The sequence below is a fragment of the Lutra lutra genome, chromosome 16 (genome assembly GCF_902655055.1).
Source record: "Lutra lutra chromosome 16, mLutLut1.2, whole genome shotgun sequence".
Classification (NCBI taxonomy): Eukaryota; Metazoa; Chordata; class Mammalia; order Carnivora; family Mustelidae; genus Lutra; species Lutra lutra.
In genome coordinates, this window is record NC_062293.1 from 47,609,390 (window position 1) to 47,636,844 (window position 27,455).

At 52.4% G+C, this 27,455-nt stretch overlaps 2 protein-coding genes across 6 annotated transcripts in view; one reads left to right on the forward strand and one right to left on the reverse strand.

Annotated features, from left to right (window-relative positions):
- Positions 1-27,251, forward strand: CAMKK1 (calcium/calmodulin dependent protein kinase kinase 1). 3 transcript variants are annotated; one of them, XM_047706708.1, is made up of 18 exons: positions 2-137; positions 2,026-2,103; positions 2,214-2,398; positions 6,676-7,073; positions 8,044-8,091; positions 8,524-8,577; positions 8,992-9,043; positions 9,304-9,437; positions 10,103-10,139; positions 10,908-10,929; positions 12,108-12,196; positions 15,363-15,562; positions 17,718-17,771; positions 18,517-18,590; positions 20,360-20,447; positions 20,678-20,806; positions 22,912-23,015; positions 25,206-27,251. In XM_047706708.1, exons 4-18 carry the CDS (start codon positions 6,714-6,716, stop codon positions 25,276-25,278), a joined length of 1,518 nt encoding a protein of 505 aa, XP_047562664.1. In that variant the 5' UTR covers positions 2-137; positions 2,026-2,103; positions 2,214-2,398; positions 6,676-6,713; the 3' UTR covers positions 25,279-27,251. The 3 variants fall into 3 exon arrangements, with proteins under 3 accessions (XP_047562663.1, XP_047562664.1, XP_047562662.1); XM_047706706.1 differs by lacking the exon at positions 2,214-2,398; XM_047706707.1 differs by lacking the exons at positions 2,026-2,103; positions 2,214-2,398 and having other exon boundaries at positions 1-137.
- LOC125086968 (ATP-sensitive inward rectifier potassium channel 12-like) overlaps positions 1-27,455 on the reverse strand; it is an 874,374-nt gene that overhangs the window by 178,756 nt on the left and 668,163 nt on the right. The gene's annotated exons all lie outside the window — the stretch shown is intronic.

Here is a 27,455-nt window from a genome sequence, read left to right on the forward strand (position 1 = left end):
GGAGAGCTCCCGGGAGCTGCGGCGCCTGCGGTCTGGGCTCTGAGATCCCAACCAGAGAGAGGCGGGTGGGGCGGGGCGCGAACCTCGGGAGCGAGCCTGACCGCTCGCCGGGCCGCGGAGACTGTCGCCAGGCCGAGGTAGGGGTCGGTGGGGAGGAGACCTGGGGCGGGGAGCGGGAGCGGAGGAACGGTCTGCTCGGAGCCTGTAGGGAAGAGGGATGGTCTACGAGGCCGCGTCTAACGAGGGCCTCTGGGACCGCATTGGTGCGGGGATCCTCCCCCTTTTTGGGGGGCCGGATCTACGAGGTGCCTGCGGGAGCCCCCGCTTCTGTCTGCGCCGGCTGCTGGAACCACATCTGTACCGGCGCTCAGCCATCTGCGTCGCTTCCCCAGCTCTAGTCTTCGGGACTGCTTTCATACCCGGCGCACTTCCCACGCCCTCCCCAGCCGTGGGTGGGAGGCCGTGTCTCTGCAGAGTGGGCCCAGACCTGTGCACCCACGTGTGGATCAGCGCAGAGTGCTCCTCCTACACGGCTCTCCGCTGAGTCTTCCTGCAAAAACTGGAGATGGCGGGGGAGGGGGGTGGATGAATGGGACAGCTGTGTCGTGTGGCTTTAGCTGCGCAGTCGTTCCCCTGGATGGGGCCTGGGTGGAGGGGTTGGAAGAAGCGGACACTGCGGCTTCAGGGGCCTATTAGGCACAGAATTGGTGGCTCAACGGGAGCACACGTGCGCGGGGACCTGTGTGTGGTGTTTGGAGGTGGGTGTGCGTGTCACGTGGACAAAGGAGTGTGCCTATGTGTGTGAGGAGAGTGCATGACTGGATGGAGTGGCGTGTGAGGGCCGATCACATGGACGTCTGCGTGCGACGTTGGCGTGCGTCTCTGGGAGGGGTGCGTGTGTGTCTCGAGGGTGCAGAGGTGTAGAAAAGGTTATGTTCCAGGCACAGGACAGTGCCTTTGTGCGTGCGTATGAGGCTGTGTATCTGCCAAGTGGGCTAGGGCCTCGGGGATCACACAGCTTGTGTCCTTGAGGATGCACTGGCGCCCAAACAACCCTCACTCCTTCATTCAGCAGGTACAGACTGAACACCCACTGTATGTCGGACCGTGTCCTAGGCTCACAGACTCTGGGACCCTTGCCTCCTCCTTGGTCTCTCACCCTCAGTCCCCACAGCAGGCAGGGGGATAATTTTTAAACCTCATCCAACTGGTCATTGCCCTGCTGAAAACCATCCTCTGGCTTTTGAGGCCTCTTGGTCTCTGTCCACAAACCCCTCCAAGGCCAGGCCCTGAGTCCCAGCTTGAAAATGGCTCTCTGTCATGCACAGTGAGAGCTTCCATCCTCTCCCCCTCTAAAATCCTTACTCAGTGGTCATGAAAGAACTTACATACCACCTCCTCCAGGAAGCCATCCCTTGGGCCAGGCAGAGCGAATGGCTGGACCTTCTCATCCTGGTGTAACTCTGCTTGCCTGGGTACCTCTCACATGCAGAGCCCCACTCCAGCAACAATTATCCTCTTGCTCTTCCTCAGACAGTGTGAGCACTATCCCTCCTCACAGCCTTTGCAGATGCTGGTTCCTCTGTCTGAAATGCCCTTCCCAGATGTGCACACTGCTTGCCTCCTCACTTCCTTCAGATTCTACTCACATTATATAGAAAGACCTTTCCGACCACACTGTAAATAGTACTCCCAGCCCCTCACTCTTGATTCCCCTTACATGGCTCCATAAAAATACATGACTGTGTTTTTCTCCATAGCACATAACCACTCCACAAATATCATCTGTTAATTACTGCCTTTCTTGTTTGTCACTTCTTGCCCCGACTAGAGATTAAACTGCATGGAAGCAGGGACTTTGTCACTGTTTTATTTCCTAGCATCTAACACAGGCGGTGCTTACGGACTATTTGTTGCATGAATGAGTGACTCTGGATTTGCCTTCCAGCAGTCTGTGTCTCTGGCTGCCCCTACCCTGTGAGCCCCCCAGTCTGGGGCTAGGTCTCCTCTTCTTTTGTCCTCCAGATTCCAAGTTCCTGGAAGGCCAGGTGTGGGAGAATTGTGACCACATTTGCATGTTCGAAATATTCCCTCTAGCAACTGGTATGGAGGAGGACATGGGTTAGGGTTGGGGTAGGAGGCTGGAGGTGGGGGTGCTGTGTGGCAGAAGCAGTGGGAAAGAAAAGTAGAGGTCTAAATCCTGACTTCGTAAGGATTCCCCAGCAGTGGGGAGATCAAGGAGGGCTCCCAGAGGAAGAGATATCTGAGCTATCCTCCAGCAGCAAAACAGAAGGAGGTGTGTCCCTGGCAGAAGGCACAGCTTGTGCAGAGCCCTTTCAGCAGAACAGAGTCTGCAGTTTGGGAAGCTGCGACTGGTGTGATACAGCCAGAGTAGAGAGTAAGTGTGGGGCTAGAGGAGCAAGGATGGATGAAAGGAAGAAGATGGGCTCCTCCTGGGTTTCTGAAGAATTGGGAGGAGGACAGTACCTAGCTCTGCAACAGGCAGAGGAGGAAGGGCAGACTTGGGTGAAATGCTAAGTTGAATGAGAACCCTATGGGTCTGAGCTGCCTGGGGACATGGTGGGGAGGAGGCAGCTGGCTAGAAGGAATTGGGCTGGAAGTGCAGACCTGGTATGGAAGATGAGGAGGGGCAGAAAAAGGAGGCAATGCCTGGAGCTCGTCAGCCAAGATGTTCTGAAGATGCACTGAGGGTTGCCATGCCAAATTGGGCACAGAGCCCACTGCAGTGCTTGGGGCCTTTCCAGGGATGACAGGAGGGGGCGTCCTCACAGTAGGCATCCTCAAGCATGACTTGGCACTAGATGCCTGGGCCTCCCTCAAGGAGAACTGAGTCATCCTGGGCAAAGGCAGGAGCTGCAGAGGGTACCCGTTGCCAGGGCTGTCCAGACACTTGTCAGGAGCATAAACACGGCTCTGGTCAGGCAGCCTGGCGATGTCAGGGCCACCTTCTGTGTCTGGCCTGGATGGCTAGACTGCCTCCTTGCAGCTTTTCCTTCTGGCCAGTTTTTGGATGGCCAGGCCATGTCCTCTCACCCTGCGTGGTAGCTGCTCAGCCTAGCCCTGGGAGTCACAGCAACCTTCCAGAACTCAGAATGAGGTCTGAGTGGTACCTGAAGTCATTCCAGGAGGGGCTCCTTGAACATCTGGTATCTCTCCTGCTCTGGGCCTCCTCTGAGTGACCCAGGTGGATGGGGGCATATCCTGAGGCCAGGACAAGGAGGCATCTGGAGCCAGGGTCTGTATGTTGGAAGTAGTCAAACACCTTGGGGAGAGGGGCATAGCCTGAGGGGTTAGTGTGCCAGGCCATCCTGGAACCAGGGGGCAGATATGGGGTTGTACATTGTACATCAAGGCTCTCTCTTGGTGGCTTCTAGATATAGATACACCCTAGCCCTACATCACTCAGGCACAAACTGTTTTTCTGTCCTCGATCTCACCTACTTCCCGCTATAGCTCTGGGAGTTGGCAGGATGGCAGCCTCCTGTTTGATTCACATAGGAGAAAACTGAGGATCCAAGAGTCCCAGTACTTTTCTAAGGCAACACGGCCCAAGTCTGGGAGGACAGGATTAGGATAGCTTTTCCCAGTGAGAGAGGGCCTGAGTCTGGTCATCTTGGCTACAAGACTAGGCTGGTCCCTGGGAGGCTGTCTATGCCCATAGAGTCCATGCTAGGCCCTGAGGCTGGGGCCTAGCCTCTCTGTCTGTCCTTCTATTTGCCCATGTAGTCCCTAGTTGCCTACCCAGGCACTAGGTGTCTACTGAGGCCTCGGCGTGGGGAGGACCTTGAGAGCCCCCCTGGGTGATCCCTCAGAGAGGGGTAGCACCTGCCCAGGACACACAGCCCATCCTGGTGGACAGGTGTCCAGTGGGAGTTCAGACTTGACCTTCTGAGATCAGGCTTCCGTGGTCCCCACACAGACCCCACCAACCCCCCATCCTGGAGCACATGTACATGAAGACCTAAAGGCACCCCAGTGTACATTAACACATTTACACGTCTGTGTTGACCACACCACTAGAGTTCTGTCTCCATGCAGATGACCTTCTCTGTGTGGACTCTTTTCCCCCCTGCCCCCACATAGACACACACCATGACGCCAGCCCACATCCCTGCTCGCACACATTCTCTTGTTGTGGACACAGGCCCTCAGATGCATAGCCTCAAGTGTTGGGCCCTGTCGCCTGGACATGAGGCTGGAACTTGGGGCCTCCCTGCTGCCTCCCTCGCAGACATGCTTAGTCACCTGAATTTGATCCAGGCAGAAGGGAGGGTGGAGGGCCTGACGTCAGCCTTCATAGCCGCCTTATGCCTCCCGCACATCCATCTGGGCCACAGCGTGTCCTAGGCAATCGCAACAAGAACAGCACAACAAGTCACTTTTACGGAGCTTCCCCAGTGGCAGACTCAGTCCTGAGCCCAGTATGGGTAGTGTTCACACCTTTACACCCCATGACCACCCAGTGAGGTGAAACTCCTATTAGCCCCATTCCATAGATGAGGAAAACTGAGGCACAAAGGTGAAGTCACCTGCCCATGGGCCCACACCTGGAAGAGATGGAGCCTGCAGCCTGGCTTCAGAGCCTGGGCCCTTAACCAGGGAACAGGACCCCAGGTTGGAGGAGAAAGACTTCTGCCTTGACTTACTGTATAAGCCTGGGCCCATCCCTGGCCCTTGCTGGGCCTCGCTTTCCCATCTGAGAAAAGGGAAAGAAGGGAATTAGAGGAGGATGGCTTCTCCCTGGGATAATAGCCTCAGGGAAATCATATGCAAATTGTATGAGCCAGGGCCATACAAGGGGGCTATAGGCGGTGAGAGTGAGGATGGCGCAGAGTGGTACATCTACAGGGGACAGTGGATGGGCCAGCCAGGCTTGGAAGGCTCCCTTCAGCCTTGGCCTCTCCTTTTGCAAGTGGCCTGATTTCTAAAGCCTCCCTGATAGATCAGCTACATTCACTGTCCCCCCCCCATCTGTTTTATGAAGGACTCCTTGATGCTTCAGCCCTACTCACGCTCCTCCTCTCCTTTAGAGAGGCCCTCCTGTTGTTCTAGCCCTACCTGCCTCCCTCACCTCCTCCAGGGAGGTCTCCCTGGTGTTGCAGTCCTACTCATTCTCTCACTTCCTCCAAGGAGGCTTCCTTGATGCTCTAGGCTCACCAACTGCCCCGTCATTCCTCTAGGTCCAGGTTTCATGTCTTCTATTGCCAGTCTGAATTCCCTTCCCCCTTCCTTTCTGCATATCAATATCAGCTCTACTACCTCTAGGTTTTCCCTCATTTAACACCGTGTGTGCCAAGCACAAGGGTTCTGGATGATGACCTTGCCCACTATCCCTCTTTAAGCCTTGTGGCCCTAGGGAATCTGCATCCATGGTACAGATGGAGAGACTGAGGCTCAGAGTCAGGAAGGAGCCTGCCTCAGCAACCCTCACAGTAGGTTGGCAGGCAGGATTGGAACCCAGTCCAGGATCCTGTGTTCTTTGACAGAACCCCAGTGGGTTCTGTCAAAGCAAGGTGATGGGGGAACAAGGTCTATGTTCTTAAAGTCACTGTGTGAGTACAGAGGAAGTTAGCACCAGACAGGAAGGGCTCAGAGTCAGGAGTCCACTCACTTCCTTTTCCTTAGAAGATGCGGAGTCTGGCCCAGGAAGGAGGAAGGACATTGGGCTGGGGTGGGGCCAGTGCTCTGCCTCCAGCAAAGGTGGAGTCCCAGTCTGATACCAGGATTCAGCCTGGAGTCAGGGTTCAGCCCAGGGTTGTGGTGGAAGGTGAAGGCTGGGGCTGGAGTTGGACGGTGGTTTGGGATTCAAGCTGGGCTCAGTCCTTAGCCTGGGACCTGGTTTGGAACTCAGAATGCAGTAGGGTCCAGGGGGGTGTAAGGCCTGGCCATGGGGAGCATTTCAGCCTGAACAACTGTGACAAATATTTTGGGCACACAAATAAACTGGAAGGAAAAACACAGGAAAAATAAGGGATGACCTTTTAGTTTAGTGGTTTGTCCTAACACCCGCCAAAGCATCAGCCCCTCCCCTAATGAACACTGTCCTAAGCTACAGTCTCTGCTGAGGCAGGAAAGGGAGTAATGGGAGATGGCAAACTTGCTCTGTGGTCCTGGAGAGGCCTTCCTGGAGGAGTACGTGACTGGCTTGAAGTATCCAGGAAACCTCTGCATGACCAGCGCCCAGCTCAGCTTCCAGGCAGCAGCATTGGAATGCTCTGCAGTCAAGGGTGGGGCTGGTGAGTCACTGGGCTGTCTCCTGGATGGGGCTTGAGCTGACCCTGGACTCTCTTTCTCCCAGTGCTGCTGGGCCTCCAGGAGTCTGCCCATGTCTGTTTGTCCTGACTCCAGAATATCAGCTTCTTGCTGCTTCCCTGTGAAGCCGGCAAGGCAAATGTGACCATACCTGTTTTATAGATGGGGAGACTCGGGTCTAAGGCCTGCTCTGCAGCAGAGCCATATGTGTTTCTAGAATTCCTTTAGTTAGTAGGGACAGACTTGACTTTGGGATGCTGGCAACTCAGGCAGAGGAAACAGGTAGGGCAAAGTCATGAAGGTAGGACCTAAAGATTGTGGCTGCAATAGGAAAAGGGCCTGGAAATCTGACTTCCATACTCCATTGCCAGAATTGAAGCCTTCTCTGTCCTCTTTTCTCAGGTTCCCAATAAGGCTGAGGACCCCTTGAAACTGTGGCAATGGAGGGGGGCCCAGCAGTCTGCTGCCAGGATCCCCGGGCAGAGTTGGTGGAGCGAGTGGCAGCCATTGATGTGACCCACTTGGAAGAGGCCGGAGGTAGCCCAGAGCCTGCCAGAAATTGTGTGGACCCTCCTCCAAGGACCAGAGCTGCCTCTGTGATCCCCAGTGGTTCTTCAAGACCCTCCCTAGCCCGGCCCAGCCTTTCAGCCAGGAAGTTCTCCCTGCAAGAGCGACCAGCAGGAAGCTGCCTGGAGGCCCAGGCTGCTCCTTATGCCACAGGGCCATCCAGCCACATCTCCCCTCGGGCCTGGCGGAGGCCCACCATTGAGTCCCACCATGTGGCCATCTCAGATGCAGAGGTTGGTGGGGCAGAGCTAGGGGGTCCTCCTGAGCTTTTCTGTAGTCCTCAATGAAGATGCTTTTCTGTCCCAGCCCCTGCTACACAGATGCCCAGCCTTTGCTTCTGCATACTCTCAGAGTTGAGGAGCTTGCTGTCTCATAATATGGCTCTTCCTACCAGGGAAGCTCCGTCTGAGCCAATCACAGGAGCCAGTCACTGCCTCCTGGAAGTCCCACCATTCCCGCCCTCAGGCCAGGCCTCAGAAATAGGCCTCTCCCTGGTCCCCCAAGAAGTCCTCTTAGAGAGTTGAAGATAGTATGTCTGCCCTCCCCACCATAAGTCTAACAGAGCTTTAGCCCCTGCTTCTAATCCTGCTCCTTAGAATCTGCTCTGACTCAGAAGCTGCCAGCATGCTTCCAGCCTCTGGTCTTGCTTCTGTTCCTCTGTCCCAAGGGCTCTGTCCTTGCCACTTAGATCCGAAAGTGAATCCTAGTCCTGAGCAAGCAATCTACTGATTGCAGAGACTGGGCTTTTCATGGGCTTTTTCATGCCTGAGCCAGGGCTCTGGTCTCCTGTCCCTAAGGCTCTGCTCAGCTTTCTTGTCCACTCAGCCAAGACCTTGCATATAGCTGGTTCTAGAAATACTTGCTTATGTGTTTCTCACAGATGTAGGTCTCCCAGACGCCCGCATTCAGGCAGGAGTCAGTGCATTTTTCCTTCACCACTTCCTAGGGAGTAAAGTACAGCCATGGCTCACCATTCATGTTTGCAGATACTGTCCAAGGCCTCTTGTCACTTTTGGTGGCATGGACACTGCCACGTTTCTCCCCATCCAAACTTGAAAGGTTGATGAAATGTGGGGTTTGAGAGTGAGGGGCCCAGAGCCAGGATTGGGCCCTGACCAGGCTCCTGGGGTGGGATCAGTACTGCCTCTGGGTCAAGTTTTACCTGATGCTCCCCTCTTTACCCCCTCCCTCCCTCACCCCCAGGACTGCATACAGCTGAACCAATACAAGCTGCAGAGTGAGATTGGCAAGGTAGGACTGGGACAGGCCGAGGGGACTTTTCTTTTGAGGCTTTGTGGTGGCAGCCTGTCAGGACCCTCTGCTTGACAGTTCCTTCTCACCTGGGAATGTGAGGCAGAGCGAGAAGGGCCCCAGCTTAGGAGTGAAGAAAGTTTGTCCTCTAGGAAATACCCATGGAGGGGTGGGAAATGACTCACCAGTCCTGATTCCTTCATTTTTGATAGAAAACAAAGAGGGACTGAGGGAGCATAGAGCTGTGTTGAACCAGACAGAGGCAGTGACCAGGGCACAGGAGTCCTCTCCCTGTCTTCCAGAAATGTATGCCTGCTGGGGGCCAGCTGGTGGTGGGGGTGGAGATGGGCTGTTGGGGGAGATGGCTGGAACTGTTCAGGGTGGTGTGGGCATTGCCCTGTGCAGGTGGGGCTGACCGGTGCCTATTTCCAGGGTGCCTACGGTGTGGTGAGGCTGGCCTACAATGAAAGTGAAGACAGGCACTATGTAAGTCTGGGAATGGGAGGGAGGTGTTGTGCCAGCCAGGCCCCAGAAGCCCGGGAAATGGGCAGTGGCTGTGCTGGGAAGACAGAGGACAAGGCTGCCTCTAGAGGGAGTGAGTTCCTGTCCCTAAGGATACGCTTAGTAAAAAGAGTAAGCTTCTTGACCTTGAGAATATCCCAGCAGAGGCTGGACCCCTCTGAGGGGAGAGCTCCAGAAAGGCTTATCAGGGAAATAGGGCTGAAGCCTAGACTCAGATATGGTCACTTCCTAACCCAGCTTACCCACACACCTAGGCCATACCTTCAGTTCTGGTGGCCATCACAAGTGTTTCTTTCCGGACCTCTATCCACGTATAACCAACCTGTTCTAGCTTCTGGTAGCTGCACTCAAGTGACATTTCTGCCCCTCCCTCCTCAGGCAATGAAAGTTCTTTCCAAAAAGAAGTTACTGAAGCAGTATGGCTTTCCACGTATGTATCTGCTGGGTCCTGTGCTTGGGAACTCCTTGCCTGGGGGCAAAGGAAGAAGGGACCTTGGTCCCTAGCTAGTTTTTTTTTAGGACACGGGTAGAAGTGGGGACAGCATGAGCAAAGGCCTGGTGGTGGGAATGCGCTTGGTGGGTTAGGGACAAGACCATGGTCTTACAAGGTTCTTGCTTGAGGCTGGGTGCAGGGCCATGGTGAGGCCCAGCCTCCTGCAACAGGGGCTTGACTCACCTTCCTGGTCACAGGTCGCCCTCCCCCAAGAGGGTCCCAAGCCACCCAAGGAGGACCAGCCAAGCAGCTGCTGCCCCTGGAGCGAGTGTACCAGGAGATTGCCATACTAAAGAAGCTGGACCATGTGAATGTGGTCAAGCTGATTGAGGTAGGAAGTAGTGGTGAGTGGGTGGGAACTTGTGGCCAAGTCCTGTGCTTAGGAACACTCAGCACAGACCTAGGGTTCTCACAGTAGATGTGGCTAAGGCCTCCAAAGACAGACCTAGACTTGGGGTGGGGGCTATAGGGAGGTTTCAGGGGTCCGTTTAGGCTGGTTTGGGATGTTCTCAAGGTCTCAGTGAGGGTGAAGGGGTACCTGGAAGCAAGAAGTGAGTCCCTCATCATAGCAGGAGGGGAAAAGAGCTGGGTGTCGCTTGGCGGGCCAGGGTTGAGGATCAGTGTTTTTTTTTTTTTAAGATTTTATTTATTTATTTGACAGACAGAGATCACAAGTAGGCAGAGAGGCAGGCAGAGAGAGAGGAGGAAGCAGGCTCCCTGCTGAGCAGAGAGCCCCATGTGGGGTTCCATCCCAGGACCCTGGGATCATGACCTGAGCCAAAGGCAGAGGCTTTAACCCACTGAGCCACCCAGGTGCCCCGCGGGTCAGTGATTTTTGAGGCCTCTTCTATCTGGTGCCTGCACAGTTCCTGGTCCATTGTCTGGGGTCACTGCAGAGCAAACCAGGGGTCCTGGGGCCGGTGAGTACAAAGAAGTCTGGGACTCCAACCCCGTGCCTCCCCCACCCCTTTTCCCATGTCTGTTTCCTCTGACTAGGTTTTGGATGACCCAGCTGAGGACAATCTCTATTTGGGTAAGTGACCCAGCTTGTTCCCAAAGCAGCTTACCTGAGTCAGTCCGAGGGCTCCCCAGGAACACACATGACTTTCAAATGGGCTGTGTGAACATGTTCTCAAGCCCTGGATTCCTTTGCCCATCCCTGCCAATGCAAGCTTGGAATATCCAGTTAACTAGATTGAACAAATGTTCCTAGGCCCCCTCTCCACTAATCAGACAGACAGTGGATCAGGTAGATGCAGGAAGCAGGCTGTGTGATGCGGGTTCCCAGATCCTATCTGATAGTTCTCTGCCTCAGTTTCCTCACCTGTAAAATGGGGACAATGTATCTACCTCATAGGGCTGATATGAGGGGTAAATGAGTCATTATATACAAGATGATTGGGTTGTTAATGTTAATTTTATGGCTGGGTTTAGAGGCCCTGAAACAGGGCAGAAAGAACACTGGCTTAGCAATTAGGGCTGAGGCTTTAGTCTTCCCTCCCTGTCCTACCTGCCTATCTGCTATCATGTTTAGGAAAATTCCTGCCCCTTTTCCAAGCCTCTGTCACCCACCTTCTTCCCAGAAAAGGAACCCATGCTGAATCAGATGAGGCAGATCCATAGGAAAACTACTCTTACCCATTTACTTCCTCTGATACCCTGGAGCCCTGACCCATGCCTCCCAAAGGTATGCTTGGATGCCTGACCCTCTCCTACCTTCCAGAATAGGGAGGGACCTTGGCACCACCTGCTTTGCTAGCCTGGCTGCACCTTACTTACTTTTTCTTTTCTTTTCTTTCAGTGTTTGACCTCCTGAGAAAGGGGTGAGTTCCCCTTCCCAGTCAGGCAGGCCAAATCTAATCCAGGCCTTCTTTTCCCTCCCTGTGTCCCTAATCCCAGGATTGGCTACCGTAGGAGAAAGCAGAGGCCAAGGCCCTGCCCTTGGGGACAGGGCAGGTGGTCTTGGGGAAAACAAGAGAACAAGAGGGCAATTCTTAGAAGTCTGGTGGGGATCAGTGAGGCTAGAACATTCAGACAGTCCTCTGGAAGAGGTTTTGAGCCAGGTCTTAAAGACCTGGAAAGATTATGAGGGAGGAGAGGGAGAAGAAAGGAGTGTTTCTCAAGCAAATATGTAGAAATGGGGCCCGTATGTGGATTCAAATCACAAATAGTTCTTTCAGCTTTTGAAGTTTGTGAGTTGAGTGGGTGTGACTCCATTTGCTGCCATTTACAAGAGGGGAAGCTGAGGTTCAGAGTGGGTAAGTGGCTTGCTCAAGGTTACACAGTTCTAATTCATGTCTGCCCTATTTGCCTTCCCAGGGTATTTGCAAAGCAGCAGACATGGGGTAGTGGGCATAGGCCTGGGTGGACCAGAGGCCCTAACTGTCTAGACCTTGAATATAGGCTACGTATGTCTTGTGATTTTTCTGTCTTCGGGGAGAGGGGTTGCTAAGAGTAGCATCCTTCTAAGATTCAGAGGCTTTCAAACATTTTTGACCTTTATTCAACTCAGTATGTTTTACATTGCCATCCATATCTGTAACTGAAACCAAAGTTTTACAGATCTTTATTACATGTGATACACTCTGATAAATTCTACTTCATTAGAAAAACAAAGCATTAGTCAACAACTGAATTGATTTCATGGCCCTCTATTTGGTTAGACCTAAAGTTTGAAAAAACACTGCTCCGAATGGCCTTTTTTGCAACAGTTTGATTATGGGTAATTAAATACTCAGGAGAAGGAATACTAAAACAATCAGAAATTAAGATAAAGCTAATTTGAAATTATAGTGATTGTAAAGGGATATTTGGGTCTGTGTTTTAAGTGTTTCATTATATGGGAGAAATAGCTAATGTCTTGATTTCTGGGGAGCAATTTGAGCATAGAGGGCTCCCCAGAAGTCTCGAGGGGCCTACATGGCCCAGCCCCTGTCCGCCTTCACGAGCTGTCTGCTTTTACTCATTCTGATTCACTCCTTCTCTACCTCCCTTCCTGTAGACCTGTCATGGAGGTACCCAGTGACAAGCCCCTCCCGGAGGAGCAAGCTCGTCTCTACCTGCGGGACATCATCCTAGGCCTTGAGTACTGTGAGTCGGGGTTGCGGGGGGTGCTGCTTGCCGCCTGGAACAGGGGACAGGAGGGAGACACCAGAAAGGGTGGAGCCCAGACTGAGTTAGCTCTTTGTAGTTCTTGTCTGTCAGCGCTGATCTACCAATCAGTTTCATTTGGGGGGCGTGGCAGGGCTGTGGGCGGGGCTAGGTTCCGGTGGGAAGGGGAGGGGAGGGAGTGGTGGCTGCCTTCTCTGGATGCCTGCCAGTTGCTTCGTGGTAGCTAGTCACCATTGAGTCGGGCTGTACCTTGGGAGTTCTCTGCCTTTATCTCTTCTGATGAGAGATAAGACAAGGCTTAACCTGTCCACAGGGCCTTAAGAGATATAGGAAGAAAGAGATTTATGTCCAGCTGTCTTGTCCTGTCAAGGGTCCTTTGGGTGAGGAAGGGTGTGTTTAACTGTGAGGACCCTAAGGTGATGAGAGCTCAGGAGGGAGGATGGTAGGGTAGCCTCTATCTCTGGAATTCACTTATTCACTCATTCATTTATTTCACTTACTTCATTCATATGTAAATATCTGCTAAGTGACAGGTAGATGCAAGGAGATGACAGACACAGATGTGAACTCAGGGAGGGACCTCACGGCCTAGTGTGGAGAGGAACGAGAAACTAAGCAGGCAGATATAGTGCAGGGCCTGCTAAGGTTAGGGAGGCACAGAGCTGTCAAGAGTACTGAGAGGAGGTTTCCCGGCCCTGAGGGATGGGCGGGGGAGGAAGCATGCCAAGCAGAAAGAACTGTGGAGCAGAGGCACAGTGGGGAGTGGGCATATCCTGTTTGAGAATGGGAAGAAGTAAAATCTGGTTGAAGCATGGGGCTGAGGAGGGTGAAACGTTCGGGCCACACCATGAGGGCTGGCGGTACCTCCACAGAGGATTTTCCTGATTTTATCCTGTCAGCATTGTAAACCCCTGAGGGCTTTGAGAAGGGAGGGGCATGATAGGATTTGCATCTTAGAAAGCTCTTTCTGGCAACTGTGTGGTGGCTAAATAAAGGGCAAGAAGTGGCCAGGTGGTTAGGAAGGAGGCTTTCTCTACAGCCCAAGTGACAGATGGTGAGGCCTGGATTAGGACAGTGTCAGTGGGGAGGAGATATGAAGGAGGTGAGCAGAAACAGCACTGGATGACATACTGGTCATGGGGACGGGAGGGCCCTCAGACACCTATGTTTCTGGCCTGGTTTGGGGAATAGAAGTGGTTCCCAGCTCTCTAAAATCTTAGCTTGGTTTATCAGGAGCATATTTTCTCCCTGGGTGAACAGAGTGAGGACCTAGCTGAGGTGACAGGAACCAGGGTTATCTTTATCTCATTTGAGTCACTCCAGTGCCCTCTAATTAATACTGTCTTTTACATATGGAAAAACTGAGGCACACAGAAAGGAGGGCTTTGCAGAAGGTTCCTGTCAAGGGTCTTAGACTTAGGGGAAGGAGGCATTTCTCTCTGAGTGTGACAAGTGGCAGCCACAACCCTGTACCAGGTTGGCTTCCACCCCTTCCTATCCTGGGCCTTTCCCTATAGCGAGGGCCTGTAGTCTCCCATCCTCTGTCCCCACCCCCACCTACCCAAAAACAAGCTAATCCCATCTGGCTTTTGACTAAAGCCTTATCAAGACCCAGTTAATCATAGTGAAGGGCTTCCGGGATCCAGTTGGTCAGAACCAGGGGCTGGACAGGCAGATGAATGGAGGCACCAGGCACTGAAGGTTTATTTCTATTGGTGTGATTCTGGTCCTCAGAAGGGAAGACTTGGGGAAAGCTCTGTGATCAGGGAGCCCCAGGTCTGATTTTTAAAGATGGGGCAAGTGCAGCAATGCAGGTATGAGAAGCAGTCAGATCTGGAATATATCTTAGAGAAGCTGAACCCATGGGACTTACTGATGAATAGGATATGGGGTCTGAAAGAGAGAGAAGTTGGGAATGATCTGGAGGTTTTTGGCCTGAGCAACTGATAATGGCCATTAACTGAATAGGAAAGACTAGAGGAGGAGCAGGGGTCTTTTGTTTTGTTTGTTTGGTGGTGGTGGGGGTACGTTGCTGACAGAAAAATCAAGTTCTGAATTAGATGTGTTATTGAGAAATATTGAGATCTACATTGAGCTGTCTGCTGGATATCCACATGGATAAAGAACCCAAAGTTCAGGGGAAAGGTCAGATTTTGAGATAAGAATTTGAGACCACTTTCAAATACACAGCCCCTTGAGCCTCTGCACTCCAATGGGTGTGAGTTAAATCTCTCCTGTGCATCAGGCACATAGGAGGCAGTCACTATAGGACCAATGGTTTGGTTGTTACTGTGTGTGACACTCCCTTTGCCCCTAGCCTTCCTCTCTTCCACTCTCCTCTCCTCTTTCTTCTTGCGCTTTCCATCTTCCCATCCCAGCATCTTGGGATCTGTTGGTCCAGGGGAAGGTATTCGCTGAGTGGGGAGCCCATTAGTGGGTGGCTGGGGTAGAGTCAGTGCCTGCTGTCAGCTGGGACATCTCTGGCCATCTCAGCCTGAGACGCCCATTTTTCCTGGCAGTCCCAGAGCCAGGAAGCAAGGTGAGCTCTCAGCCTCCTGGAGTAGGCTGCTCCTTACCCCAGCCATGTTCATCCCAGCAGTCCCAAGGCCTGGAATGCCCTCTCTCTGAGTCCAGAGTCCCTAAGCCTGAGGCGGTACTTCTGCAGGATACCTTACTATTCCACCCTATGTCCAAGAAGGAAGAAATCTCTGACCAGGCTGGGTGGGGGAAGAGACTGGAGATATGTTTTGATAGGCTTTGGGACTGCAGATAGCATGAGAGGCCAGAGATGGCCAATGGAGAGCCTCCCTTCCTGATTTCCTCTGAAGGCCCCCTCAGCAACAGGTGTCTCTATTGCTACAGAGAGCACTCCATTTGGAGTCCAAAGAGTACTAAGAGTCCAGTCCTGGCTTTGCTTCTAACAGCCTGGGCTGGCCTTGGTGTCTCCACGGCATAGTGGAGCAGAGGGGCCTAAAGTCCCTTTTGAGGTCCTGAGAGGAGTGTGTGCATGGGCTGAGATGGCTCTGCTCCTTCTCACTAGAGTTTGAGATGGGCTTCCCTAGCCAGGTGAGGGCCAGTGGTGGTGGTGGTGGGGGCTCCAGGCACTGGCCCCCCATGCCAGCACTCAAGCTGCCTCTCTCTGCAGTGCACTGCCAGAAGATCGTCCACCGGGATATCAAGCCGTCCAACCTGCTCCTGGGAGATGACGGGCATGTGAAAATTGCTGACTTTGGCGTTAGCAACCAGTTTGAGGGGAACGACGCTCAGCTGTCCAGCACAGCCGGGACTCCAGCGTTCATGGCTCCTGAAGCCATTTCTGATTCTGGCCAGAGCTTCAGTGGGAAGGTGGCTTCTAGGACCTAGGCTGAGTTGGGATTCAGGTGGAGGGGTGGGATAGCTTGCAGTGGGGCCTTGTTTCTAGCCTGAGGGTGTCAGGGTCCTTAATGTCTCAGGAGTGAACACTGAACATGGTCCTCTCCTTCCTGTTTGCCTCTTCCTGGAGTCTTGAAAAACTCCCCAACGTTGGCCACCTCTCATTTTCCAGCAAAATGGCCCCAGGTCTCCCCTGCAGATATTTTCTGCTAGCTGCTCTGTGCTGAGTACAGGTCGGGCTGTGGAACAGACAGAGCCCAGACAGCCCAGCTCTCTGTCCTTCTGGAGATGGTGGAAAAGAGCAGGAGAGCTCATGTTTGGGAAGAAGTTGGATGCTCCCCTCAGACTCTTTGGAGATGGCAGGGTTTGAACTAGGCCTTGATGAATGGGGAGGATTTGAGCATGAGGTGGAGTCCAGAAAATGTATGAGGGCACTGAGGGGCACAGAGAAAGGGGGCGCGATGGGGCTTGAGCAGAGTTTAGAAGGCTTGGGGGCTTGTGGTTCCTCCTAACTGACAGAGGCAGTGGGCACGGCTTTCTGAGCAGGGGATTTCAGTGTAGTGTGTTCCCCTGGGCATGTGCCTGTTCTCACCTGCCAAGGAGGCTGTGGTCCAGAGGCATTTGGACACGTGTGGGTGTGGAGGAGCTCAAAAAAGAGGTCAGGGGTGTAGATAGAGTTTTTTTTAAGAACTTCTAATTTTGATATAATTCCACGTTTACAAAAAATTGCAAGAATAATACAAAAAAACTCCCATGTATCTTTTTACCAAGATTCACCAATTATTGACATTTTGTCCCATTTACCTTTTCACCATCTCTCCCTATATTTATGTAATTAATATTACATTTTTCTTTTTTTTTTTTTTTTTAAGATTTATTTATTTATTTGACAGAGAGAGAGATCACAAGTAGGCAGAGAGGCAGGCAGAGAGAGAGAGGAAGGGAAGCAGGCTCCCTGCTGAGCAGAGAGCCCGATGCGGGACTCGATCCCAGGACCCCGAGATCATGACCTGAGCCGAAGGCAGCGGCTTAACCCACTGAGCCACCCAGGCGCCCAATATTACATTTTTCTGAACCATTTGAGAAGTTAAGTTGGAGACATTATCCTCCTTTATCACTAAATATTTTAGCAGATACTTTCTAAGAACAAGGACATTCTCTTACATAATCTCAGTACTATTATCAAAATTAGGAAATTTATCATTGATACATGACTATTATCTAAACGACCTTATTCACATTTCATCTGTGGTATGGATCCTGTCCTTTAATGCTGTCCCACCTTTTTGGCCCAAGATCTGATCCAGGGTTAGTTACAGCATTCAGTTGTCACATCTCCTTGGGGTCCTTTAATCTGGAAGATTTCCTCAGCCTTTCATTGTCTAGTCTGAACTTGACATTTTTTAAGAGAACAGTCCTGTTACTTTATAGAATGATGTCAGTTTGCATTTGCCTGGTGCTCTCTGGTTCCCTGGTTGGATTCAGGTGAAGCATCTATGGCAGGAATATGTAGACAAACGTTTGAGAATCATTCACATTCACTCACATTCACATGAGAGAAAGTGGAAACCAGGAGAGGAGATAGGATTCCAGAAGAGGAAAATGTAGAGAGAACACACATTAGAACCCAGGATTTGAGGGAGCTGTGAGCAGCTGTGGAGGTGACTGAAGGCCAGGGCCTTAGCACGGACAGGGTCCATTTCTGGTGTTAGAAGAAGATAGATGGTGACTTCTCCAGTAGATTATCAGGAAAAGGGATGAGGATCTGGTTTCGTGAGTCTAAGTTTAGTACATACCATGGTTTCTGGGGTGCGCCATGGGTACTACAGATGTGACCCTGAAGGTAAAGGTAGTTTTGCACCTGCTGAGTTAGAAATGTATCCAGTTTGGGTCTGTTACAAGGGAACTTGGAATCCCTGAGAGGTAGGGGCCCTGTTCTGGTCATCCCTGTATCCCTAGTGCTCAGCACAGGGTCAGGCAGAGAACAAGTGAGTGGGAGTATTTGTTGAGTGACTCCATGACTGAGGAAGGAGCTTCCCAGTATGCCTTCTCCCATAGCGCATGGGAGCTAGGTGAGTGAGGGGCATTGGTTCTTTTTGAGGGACTGATATGAGCTATTTCTTCATAGGCCTTGGATGTGTGGGCCACTGGGGTGACGTTATACTGCTTTGTCTATGGCAAGGTGAGTGCTGGGTGGACTGGCGGGGCTGGGCAGGCCCAGACCCTTGGCACCGTGGGCTGGGCCAAACTGAACCAGGATAAATGACAGCTACAGTCCCTTCCTTTGTGTCCTAAAGCCAAGTGACTTCTGAAAGGGCCCACCTGGCCCAGAGAAGACTAAAGGAAAAGCTTTTTTCTATTTTCACCTAACCCTTGGGAGGAGAGTCATGTGAAGAAGTCCGGGGACAGCAGACAGCCCAAAGGGAGATGGTGGCGTTGCCACCTCTCCACCAGAGCACGCCCTGCCCTTCTGGCCCTTGATGCCATCCATTCTTTCATTCATTCATTCCACAAATTGTCCTTGACTTTTGCTCTGGGGCAGGCTGGGCCTGGGGAATGCTAAACACTGACTTGGCGGAAGTCCCTGTCCACAGATGCTCCCACTCTAGTGACTGCACTGAGAGGTGGGAGGGCATCTCAGTGAACTTGTTCGCAGACTCCAAGCCCTGGGAATGGAGGCCCTTCTGCAGGTGCCTGTTAAGCCAGTGCCCAGCCTCATAGTTCCTTTAATGATTCATTTGTTCAGTCAGTGTCTCTTGAGTACCTGCTGTGTGCCAGGCCCTAAACAAGTTAGACAAGGTATCCCCCATCTGTTAAGGAGCCCAGAGCTGCCCCCCACTTCTGGCAGCACCAAGAGATGGGGTCAGTCCCCCAGGGCAAGTTGAGGCCCTGGGCCTGCATCCTTTGTCTGCTTCTCCACCCAACAGTGCCCATTCATCGATGATTACATCCTGGCCCTGCACAGGAAGATCAAGAATGAGGCCGTGGTGTTTCCTGAGGAGTGAGTTGCCCATGAAGGGGGCTCCTGCCCACCCCCAGGAAGTCGTGTCTGAGTTGTAGCAGAGCCTTTGCGCTTTGAAGGCCCCCCCTAGCCTGCAGATCTGGAGGTGGGGGTGCTGTTTCCTGGGAGGGGCCCCTGGTGGGACGGTAGAGCAAGGTTTCAAGGACTTCTGATTGGATTCTATTGTAAATGGAACTCTGAGACCAGGAGTTGGGCAGGAATGACCCCAAGTCACACATTTACACTGTTCCTTCTCTAGAGGCTTCTGTGGGGTTAATGGTGTCAATCTTACGCACACGCTGGAACCACAGGGAACCTCTACTTTCCTTACATGGAGTAGGAAGGCTTCAAGATAGCAGTGTGCTTCCCCATTTTGTAGATGGAAAAGGAGACTTCTAGAGGAGACTTATCAGTGGGATCTGGGATTTGAAACCACTCCCTCCTCCCTATCCCTTTGTGATTAAGGTCTCTGAGCCCAGAGGGACTATTAGAGCAGTCTCCCTGCTCATCTGTGCTTCTTCTGATTATGATATTGGCTATCACAGCTTCTTACTTTAAAGGGCCCTTCTGCCATCTGATCAAAGTCCCCTGGACAGGTCAGAAACCAACCTGGGTATTGTCCTCAATGACTCCTGCTCCCTTATGCCCACTCCCAATCCAGTCCCCAAGCCCTATTGAATCTACCTCATATATCTCTTGACTCCATTGATACCTGTGCCCCTAACTGGTTCTGTCCTTGGCCTTGTCTAGCTACCTTTTCTGTGGTCTCCCTGCTGCCAGCCTCCTTCCTGTCCAGCCACCACAATCAGGTCAGGTTGACCCTAATAAAGCACAGAGCAAGTTTCAGGCAGTGGCAATGCTCCCCTTATCTCACCATGTCTCCTGCTTAAAGTTTTTCCAAGGCTTCATAGATCCCACATGAAGAGGCCCTTTCTTAACCCTGGCATTCAAGGACCTCTGCCTCCTCTAGCCAACTAGATTCCAGCCCTTCCCTATAACTGCCTGTCTTTGTGCCTTCCCTGCTGCTGTACCCCAATGCCAGAGGTCTCTTTCTTCCCAGCCCAGGAGTTGTAAAAGGGATTACATGTCTAGGACAGCGGAGGTATCCAAGGTCAACAGTCCCAAGAGTGAGTTTCTTCTCTGCAGGCTTGGACAGATGGGCTTCCCAAAAATCTTGGTAGCAAAGAAGCCTGGAGTTTGGGGAGAAATAGTCCAGGTTAATGTGGAGCTGAGAGTCCTGCTCCCCCTTCCCCTGAGTCTCTCATCCCTGCCCTCACTCCTCTGGTTAGCAATGTGTCAGCCCACTAACCTCTCTGGGCCTCAGCTTCCTCCTCTGTCAAATGAGAATCTTTCTTAGCTACCCCCCAGTCAGAGGAGAAGATAAGATGGCGAGTGGGGCAAAGGCTCCTAGCATCCCATAAAATGCCTCTTCTCACATTATCCTCACCATTTCTGCCACCCCGGGGGTGTTCAGTTACCCCTGGTACCCCTGGAATTGCATTTGTGTTTGTGGCCTCTGCCTCCTGAGGGAGATGGCTTTATTTCCTATTCAGGAAAAAAGGATATCCATCTACTTGTTTTGAAACTCTCCCCTTCTGCCTTGGTACCTTGGGGTATCCCTCTTGCTCTTGAAGAAATGAGGGTTGGGTGTGTCTCTGCCCTGGCATGTTCTGTTGAGGGAATCCCAGAGCAGGTGGGGATGGAGAGGTGAGTAGGAAAGAACCCTCACTAACTACCTCTCCCTCATCTTCTTCCTTCCCCCCTTTTAGGCCAAAGGTCAGTGAGGAGCTCAAGGACCTAATCCTGAAGATGCTGGACAAGAATCCTGAAACAAGGATTGGGGTGCCAGACATCAAGGTTGGGGAGCCAGAGGTCTTGGGCTGAGCTGGTCTTGGACACAACAAACAGGCCTCAGCTTCTCCCTCTAGAAAGCTCTACACCAAGATATATAAATCATATATTGGGTTTGGATTTTGGGGTTTGTGGGCTTTGGGTCCCCTCAAGGCAATTGTGGGTTGAATGCCCATGGTCCTTTGCTGACTGGGTGTCTGTCTATCTGACCTCTCCCTGCCCTCCCAACTCCACAGTTGCACCCCTGGGTGACCAAGAGTGGGGAGGAGCCCCTTCCCTCAGAGGAAGAGCATTGCAGTGTGGTGGAGGTGACGGAGGAGGAGGTAAAGAACTCAGTCAAGCTCATCCCCAGCTGGACCACGGTGGTAAGGGGCTGAGGGGCAGAAGCCTCCTTTGTCTTGGGAGGGCCTTAGGTGGGCATTGCCATTGCCTGAGACTTGCTGTGTGCTGGACCCTGGACAGAGGGCCATTTGGTCAGCCAGTCCCGAAGCTGATCTGTACTGAGACCCTGCTGGAGCGCAGTGGGAAAAGGGGTCATGTTATTTAGCCTCATGGCAGGGAGACCAGGAGGCCTGGTGAGGAGAGTGAATGATTTAAAGAAATATACTGCCCTCACTGAGTGTCAACATTCATCATGACTGGAAGAAGCATTTCGTCCCTCTCTCCCTCCCTCCTTCCCCCCTCCCTTCTTTCCTTCCTTCCTTCCCTTCTCCTCTTCTCCCTCCTTCTCCCCCCTCCTCTTCCCCCTCCTTCCCCCTCCCTCCCTGCTTCCAAGCATTCTATTAGGTGCCAAGAACATTATGGTAAGAAGGCCTAGGAAGCTTTTGGATTGGAGATGTGGCCCTGTGCTCTTGGATCCCATCCATGTGCTCCCTGCACTTTCCTCTCACAGTTTAGTTTTTTTCATCTTCCTTTGGACAGGTTCCATATTAACTATTGGAAGTTATTCATGTAGCCCGTAGTGGCCACTTGGGATTTTGGGGGGACACTGAGAACCATGATCTGCCCTGCACTGAAGTATCACAGCAAGTTGGGGTAATTACAAGGCAAAAGGAGAGCTGGTACCTGTGCTGTAGGTGACATCAAGCCTGTGCACTTTGGCCCTCCCCACTGGGTCCAGGCCCAGCTAAAGCCAGTGGCCAAAGTCCTGCTCATTTCTATGATCTGTAGAGCTCCAGGACTCTTATGACATCCCTGGAACCAGCCAGCTCTCATAGGGTCTCTACTGCTATCTCCCTTGGTCTTAGCCACCACTGTCTATCTCCTTAACCACTGGAATAGCCTCCCAAGTTGTCCCCTGCTTCCACCCTTACCCCCACTACGGTTGCTGCCCAATTCAGTAGGCAAGGTGGTCTTAGTGACTAATCATGTCCCATTTCAGCTGAGACCCTGCTCACTTAGGCTACCATGTCACTCAGAGGAAGAGCCCCAGCCTTAACCACCCTAGAAGATGCCACACAGACTGCCCACCTCCCATCTTCCCACTGCCTTAACTCTCCCCTCCTCCCTCCGTTTGCCCAGCTCTAACCACATAAGCTGCTGCTCCAGAACCTTCCTTCCTGGCAGATGCTCCTGCCCAGATATCTGCAGGGTTCACTTCCTCACTCCCTTCAGGCCTTTACTCCAAAGTCACCTCAGTGAGAAGTGAGCCTTCCCTGGCCCCTTATCTAAAATTCCTACCTCCTCTTTGCCATACTTATCCTGCTACCTTGTTTTCTTTTTCTCTCCTTAGCTCTTACCACTAAGTAGCATATGTTTTACTAATTTGTTTTATTTACTGCCTGCCCCCCGAACTAGAACACAGGCTCCATGAAGGCAAGAATTTTTGCCTCAGTGTGGTGCCTGTGCCTAGAGTAGTGTCTGGCAAATGACCAGCACTCGATAAATAGTTGTTGGTCGCATTCAATGAATGAATAAATGAATGAGTAGAAGAAAAACTGAATGTAGCCCCACACTAGGCGTGTGTGTGTATAGGCAGGGGCCTAGAACTGTCCGTGTTGTGGGAGGAGGGGCGAAGTCAGCGAACCAGGGTACAGCATCTCCCCATCCAGGCATCTCCCCCAGGCCACTGTGCAGCTTCCTTGCTGCTCTGCCTGCCACAGCTCTCCTCCGCTCCACCCTTCCCTCCTCAGCTATAAGGCATTTCCTGATCCCACTCCTCACGTCCTCAGGATAAAGCCCCTGCTTTCAGCTTGGCATTCCAGACCCTTCACAATCTGCTTCTGGCCTCTGGGCACCCCCACACACCAGCTGTGCTGAGCTCTTCACCATTCCCAGAATTCACCCTTAACTATCACCCCTGTGCTCTTGCCATTTTCTCCGCTGGTAATACTCTTCTTTCCTCTGCTTACTGAAAGGGAGCCTCAGCAGGGCCCACCCAGGAGTCTTCCCCTGGGAAGTCAGAGAGGAGGCTGCAGTGTGTCTTGGAGCCTGGCATCCTCTGTTCCTCACTCTGATGTGTCCTCCCCAGATCCTGGTTAAGTCCATGCTGAGAAAGCGTTCCTTTGGGAACCCATTTGAGCCCCAAGCTCGGAGGGAAGAGCGATCTATGTCTGCTCCAGGAAACTTACTGTCGTAAGTACCAGTGGGCTGAGGCCTACAAGGTGCTCCCTGGGGTGGCGTGGGGGCTGGGGTGTATCCCTGCAACTTTCACTGTCACTGGGCTGTGCAGGCTGAGCCTGGAGCCTGGGGACTCAGCCAGATCTCCGAGGAGGGCCCTGTTGGCACCTCTGTTCTCAGTGCATGGCAGCCTAGTAGAGGTTTGCAGGGCTTGTGTCTGCTCCTTGTAGAAGGTTGCCTGTCTGAAAAGAGAGGCACATCTACGGGTTCTTCCTGGCCTGGGGGAGTGTTAGCTTTCCTGAGTAGCCCATGATCCCTCCAGCCATTGCTGAGGCCATGTTCTCAGGCAACACTTTGGAAATGCTCATCCAGCGAGTAAGGAAGACAGGCTGGCTGGCTGATAGGGCCAGGGAAGAGAAATTCCCATTTGCCGAAGGCTCCCTACTGTGAACCAGGCATGTGCATTCACCGCCTCCTAGGAGAGGTGGGAAAAGTAGTTCACCAAATCTCTGTGAACTTTGTCCTCCGTTTTTCCACCTTCTTCCATTAAAATAAAAGTGCGTTTGGGGTGCCAACAAGGCCTGCTGGAGTTTGTGCACTGACCCATAGAGAGAAAATCATGGGGGGGGTCCTGGACCAGAAGGTGGTCCTGGGACACTGGTTGCCTTCCTCCAGCCTGTGAAGGGTACTGCAGAGGGGAGACACTGCATACCTTTCCACACCTTCTGCCCCTCCCACCCGCTGTGTGGGAAAGGCGTGGTCCCTAGAGAGGGGGGTGCCAGACGTCCAGTATTTGAGCCTCTCCACATCACTTATTCGGTGCAGGGGCCCAGACATTGGTTTTGTGTGAGGCTACCCTTTGGTAAGTGGGCTCTTCAGAGCATCAGGTCCCATTCAGTGGACAAGCTGGTGTCTGCTCCAGCCAGAGGTTGCTTGCCCGTGGTGATGTCTACATACCAACTGCTTGCCCTCCATTTGACAAACTTCCTGGCCAGTGGAGGTTGAGGGATGGGTCTTTGGAGAGGCCTTGACAGTACTGAGCTTCTTTTTAGTTCTGTCTCTTCAGTGAGGTGGCCAGAGTGAGGAGAAGGAGTTCCCCAGGCTCCTCTAGGTCTACAGGCCTTGATGATGGAATTGGGCTTAGTGTAGGGGATCACATATGTAGCACCCAAACAGAGCCAATTTTGAGAGTGAAAGAGGAAGCTGTTACTAAGGCATCACAGAAGGCATTAGGTAGGACCATGAGGATGAACAAACCTGGATGGCTGGTTACTCCAGCTCATTGCCCATGACTCGGCGCCCTCTAGTGGTGGCACGGGGAAGTCACGATCTAAAGATACAGGTATCTGGCACAGACCGGGTCCCAAGAACACCACTGAACAAAACAGTCATTAATCACTGTCCTTTCATGGACATGTTAATGGGGAGAAAGGCCAGTTTACTCACCTGGACTGTGATAGAATTGGGCTTAACCCTTTTCAACTATAAAATTCTATAATTCTGTGACCCAAGTTTAATTTTGAAAAGCAGGTTTTACCTCATCAAAGTCCCAACATTTGTCCTAGATAGACTCTGTTTTTTATGCTTTGGGATAATTGGTGAAGCTCTACAGTAGAGTTAAATGGTACTGATTTTGTTTTTTGCACTGATTTTTTAGTATCAAAATCTACTCATTGGTCATTTTAGAAAGAAAAATCTTTGGGGAATAATCAAATACAGGAATGCATTAAATACAGGATGGAATTCCAAGACTGATAGATAGACTCTGCCCTATGAACAAGGCAAAGAAAATACAAAACCAAAGCCTCTCTACCCAGGATGATGGGGGCTGAGCTAGGCCACCATGGAAGACCTGACCTAGCTGGTACTCAAGGATGCAGGGGAGTCAGCTGGGTCAGCTTGTGAGCAGCTCTGGAAGCCAGACTGGGAAGTCTAGACTTCATCTCCAGGCAACAGGGAACCACAGAGACTTGTGGACTGAGACCAGGGTTAGGGAGACCGGCCAGGGGCCACAACGCAAGGGGCAAGACTGAGGGGAACTTGGGGAAATGGTGGTGGCAGGGTGCGGGGGGCAGTGGTTGAAAAATTGTGGAAAGGAATGGCTCTGTGTGTGTGTGTGAGAGAGTGAGAGAAAGAGTGTGTGTGTCTTCCTGAGTGCATGTACTGACCCCTGAGGTCCCTCTGCCCCTGGTGTCCCCTGAACAGGAAAGACAGGTGTGGTGAAGGGGGCAAGAGCCTGGAGCTCCCCGGCGTCCAAGAAGATGAGGCTGCATCCTGAGCCCCTGCATGCGCCCAGGGCCACCGGCAGCACGCTCATCCCACGCCTCCAAAGGCCCACTGCCCTCATGCTGACAGCCGCCCCCGCAGGCAGGGGGCTGAGGACTGTGGCCCCTCTTCTGGCCCCCCTCCTTCTGTCATGCTGCATGACCTCAGCGCACAAGTCCAGGGACAGGATTGCAATGTTTGTCATCTGGGGTTGGTGGGGGCAGGGCTCCCATGAGGCCTTTCTCCTTGTCCTGGCTCTCCCTGGGGGGACCCATCCTATAGGAAAAAGAGGTACCCATGGTGCCTTAGAAACCCCACCTGGCTATCTGGCAAAGCAGGAGGTAGGAAACCCAGCTAGCAGGTGGAGGCCTGGTTTATGACTACGGCAGAGACGTCCCCTTGGGAGTCAGGCAGGCCTGGCTCAGTTGCCTCATGAACCTGGAGGGCTGTACTGTACCCACCTCAGGGGGATCCTGCGAGAGCTCTTGTCTACTGAGAATGCTGATATGGAGGCTCTGAGCCCCAGGGGGTTTTCCTGGGCCTCCTGGAGGCAGGGGCCAGCATTAGAGAATTCAGATTCCTCTTTTGCTGTCTTCAACTTTTACTTTTAACATTGTGGCGGAAGGGTGGTATGTAAAGGCCTGCTTGGGAATGACTATAAAGCTCTCACACAGTTTTGGGTGGTCCCCAGCATGCTCATCGTTATTTGGCAGCCAGATGGGGTGGACTGACCTTCCTTGATGGTTTCACACTCAGCGCATCTGGAGAATGGGATAAATGAGCGAGGCCTGAGTCAGGAGCACCCACCTTCCCTGCCCACTTTACTCCCTCCCTGCATGGTCCCCTGTGGAAGAGACACCAGGGGCAGGCCCAACCAAGGGCCCTGGACTCACAGGGCTGTGGCCTTGCAGATGCTGAAGTAACTGGAATCCGACCACCAATCCTGCACTGGCCTGCGCATCTGGCCTTGGAAGCTGCCCTCCTGTTGCTACAGTGAAGGACAAACTGCCCAGATTGGAGGCAGCACTGGAAGGGGGACCCAGGTGCGGTGTGCTCGTTGGCCAGTAGCCACAGAGATGTGGGCTCCTGCCACTGCCTCACCCCCAAGACCGTTGACATTTGGCCTGCACAGAGCTGGTGTGCTAGAACACATGTGTGTGGACCTGGCCATGCTGGGGCGGACTTGATCTCCACCCTGAGATCTGTGCCTGGCTGGCTTGGCATTTACTGACCAAATCCTTAAGCGATTGACCCCCAAAGGAAAATAAAACAGGCCTCCAGTACCTCCCCTGAAAGTATGAGCCAAACAACAAGGGATTTCAGTTGCCTGTGTGGGGCTCCTAAGGCAGGAAGGCTGGTGCTGAAGAAGAAAGTGAGGCTGGGCTGGAGGAGCGTCTGTGTCCTGCTCATCTTCGTGCCTGTGGGTATATGTTGCACCTGCACGCACAAGCATGTGCGTGCCCATCTGCTGCACACAGCACACCTGCATGTCTTGCACTGGCACATGCATCTGTAATATAATTTCTATGTGTCTTTAAGGCTCTGAGCCGAATGTGGCTCATTGTCAGTGGGCCCACATTTCTCCCTGGCTCCTCTGCAACTAATGCATTATAACCCAGGGGTTAAAAAATAATTCCGTACTGTTTTTTAGAATACTTTTTTTAGAGTTCATGGGAGGCCCATCACAGATCCACAAGTTTCCTTGAGCATCTCTGCACTGGGGCCTGGAGGGTGGGAGTTTCAAGGAGGCATATCAGTTGGGTCTGCCCTCACAGACCTCATAGGTGGGCCTGGCTCCACAGCCCATGTCAGAGTCTGGATGAGGTGCTCACCCCATCACTGGGGGTTTTGGTTGGCATTATTGTTTCTGAATGTAGCACAAGTGATGAACAAACCCCATAAGAGTGTTTTAAAAATTAACTTCCCAGGAAGTGAGTTAAAAACAATAAAAGCCCTTTCTTGAGTTAAAAACAAAAACAAAAACAAAAACTTTGTGTGTACATTTTCAATATCTGGGTGTGTGCTCTTTCTCACCAGCTGGACCACTGGCTTGGCTAATTCTGGAAGATTCTGAGCAGGGCAGTGGTGAGAGGAGCTCTGGGGTGGGGGTGGGGGTGGTGGCAGGGAGTAAGAAGGAGGTAAGGAGGGAGAGGGAGGGAGAAAGGCTGGCTCTGGAGGGTGACGAGCTAC

Bases quoted from the DNA above. Each gene is read 5' to 3' on its own strand.
- CAMKK1 (XM_047706707.1), top strand. From the start codon at position 6,714: ATGGAGGGGGGCCCAGCAGTCTGCTGCCAGGATCCCCGGGCAGAGTTG. The intron at 7,074-8,043 runs GTTGGTGGGGCA...CCTCACCCCCAG, and splicing joins TGGCCATCTCAGATGCAGAG to GACTGCATACAGCTGAACCA. The intron at 10,140-10,907 runs GTAAGTGACCCA...CTTTTCTTTCAG, and splicing joins TGAGGACAATCTCTATTTGG to TGTTTGACCTCCTGAGAAAG.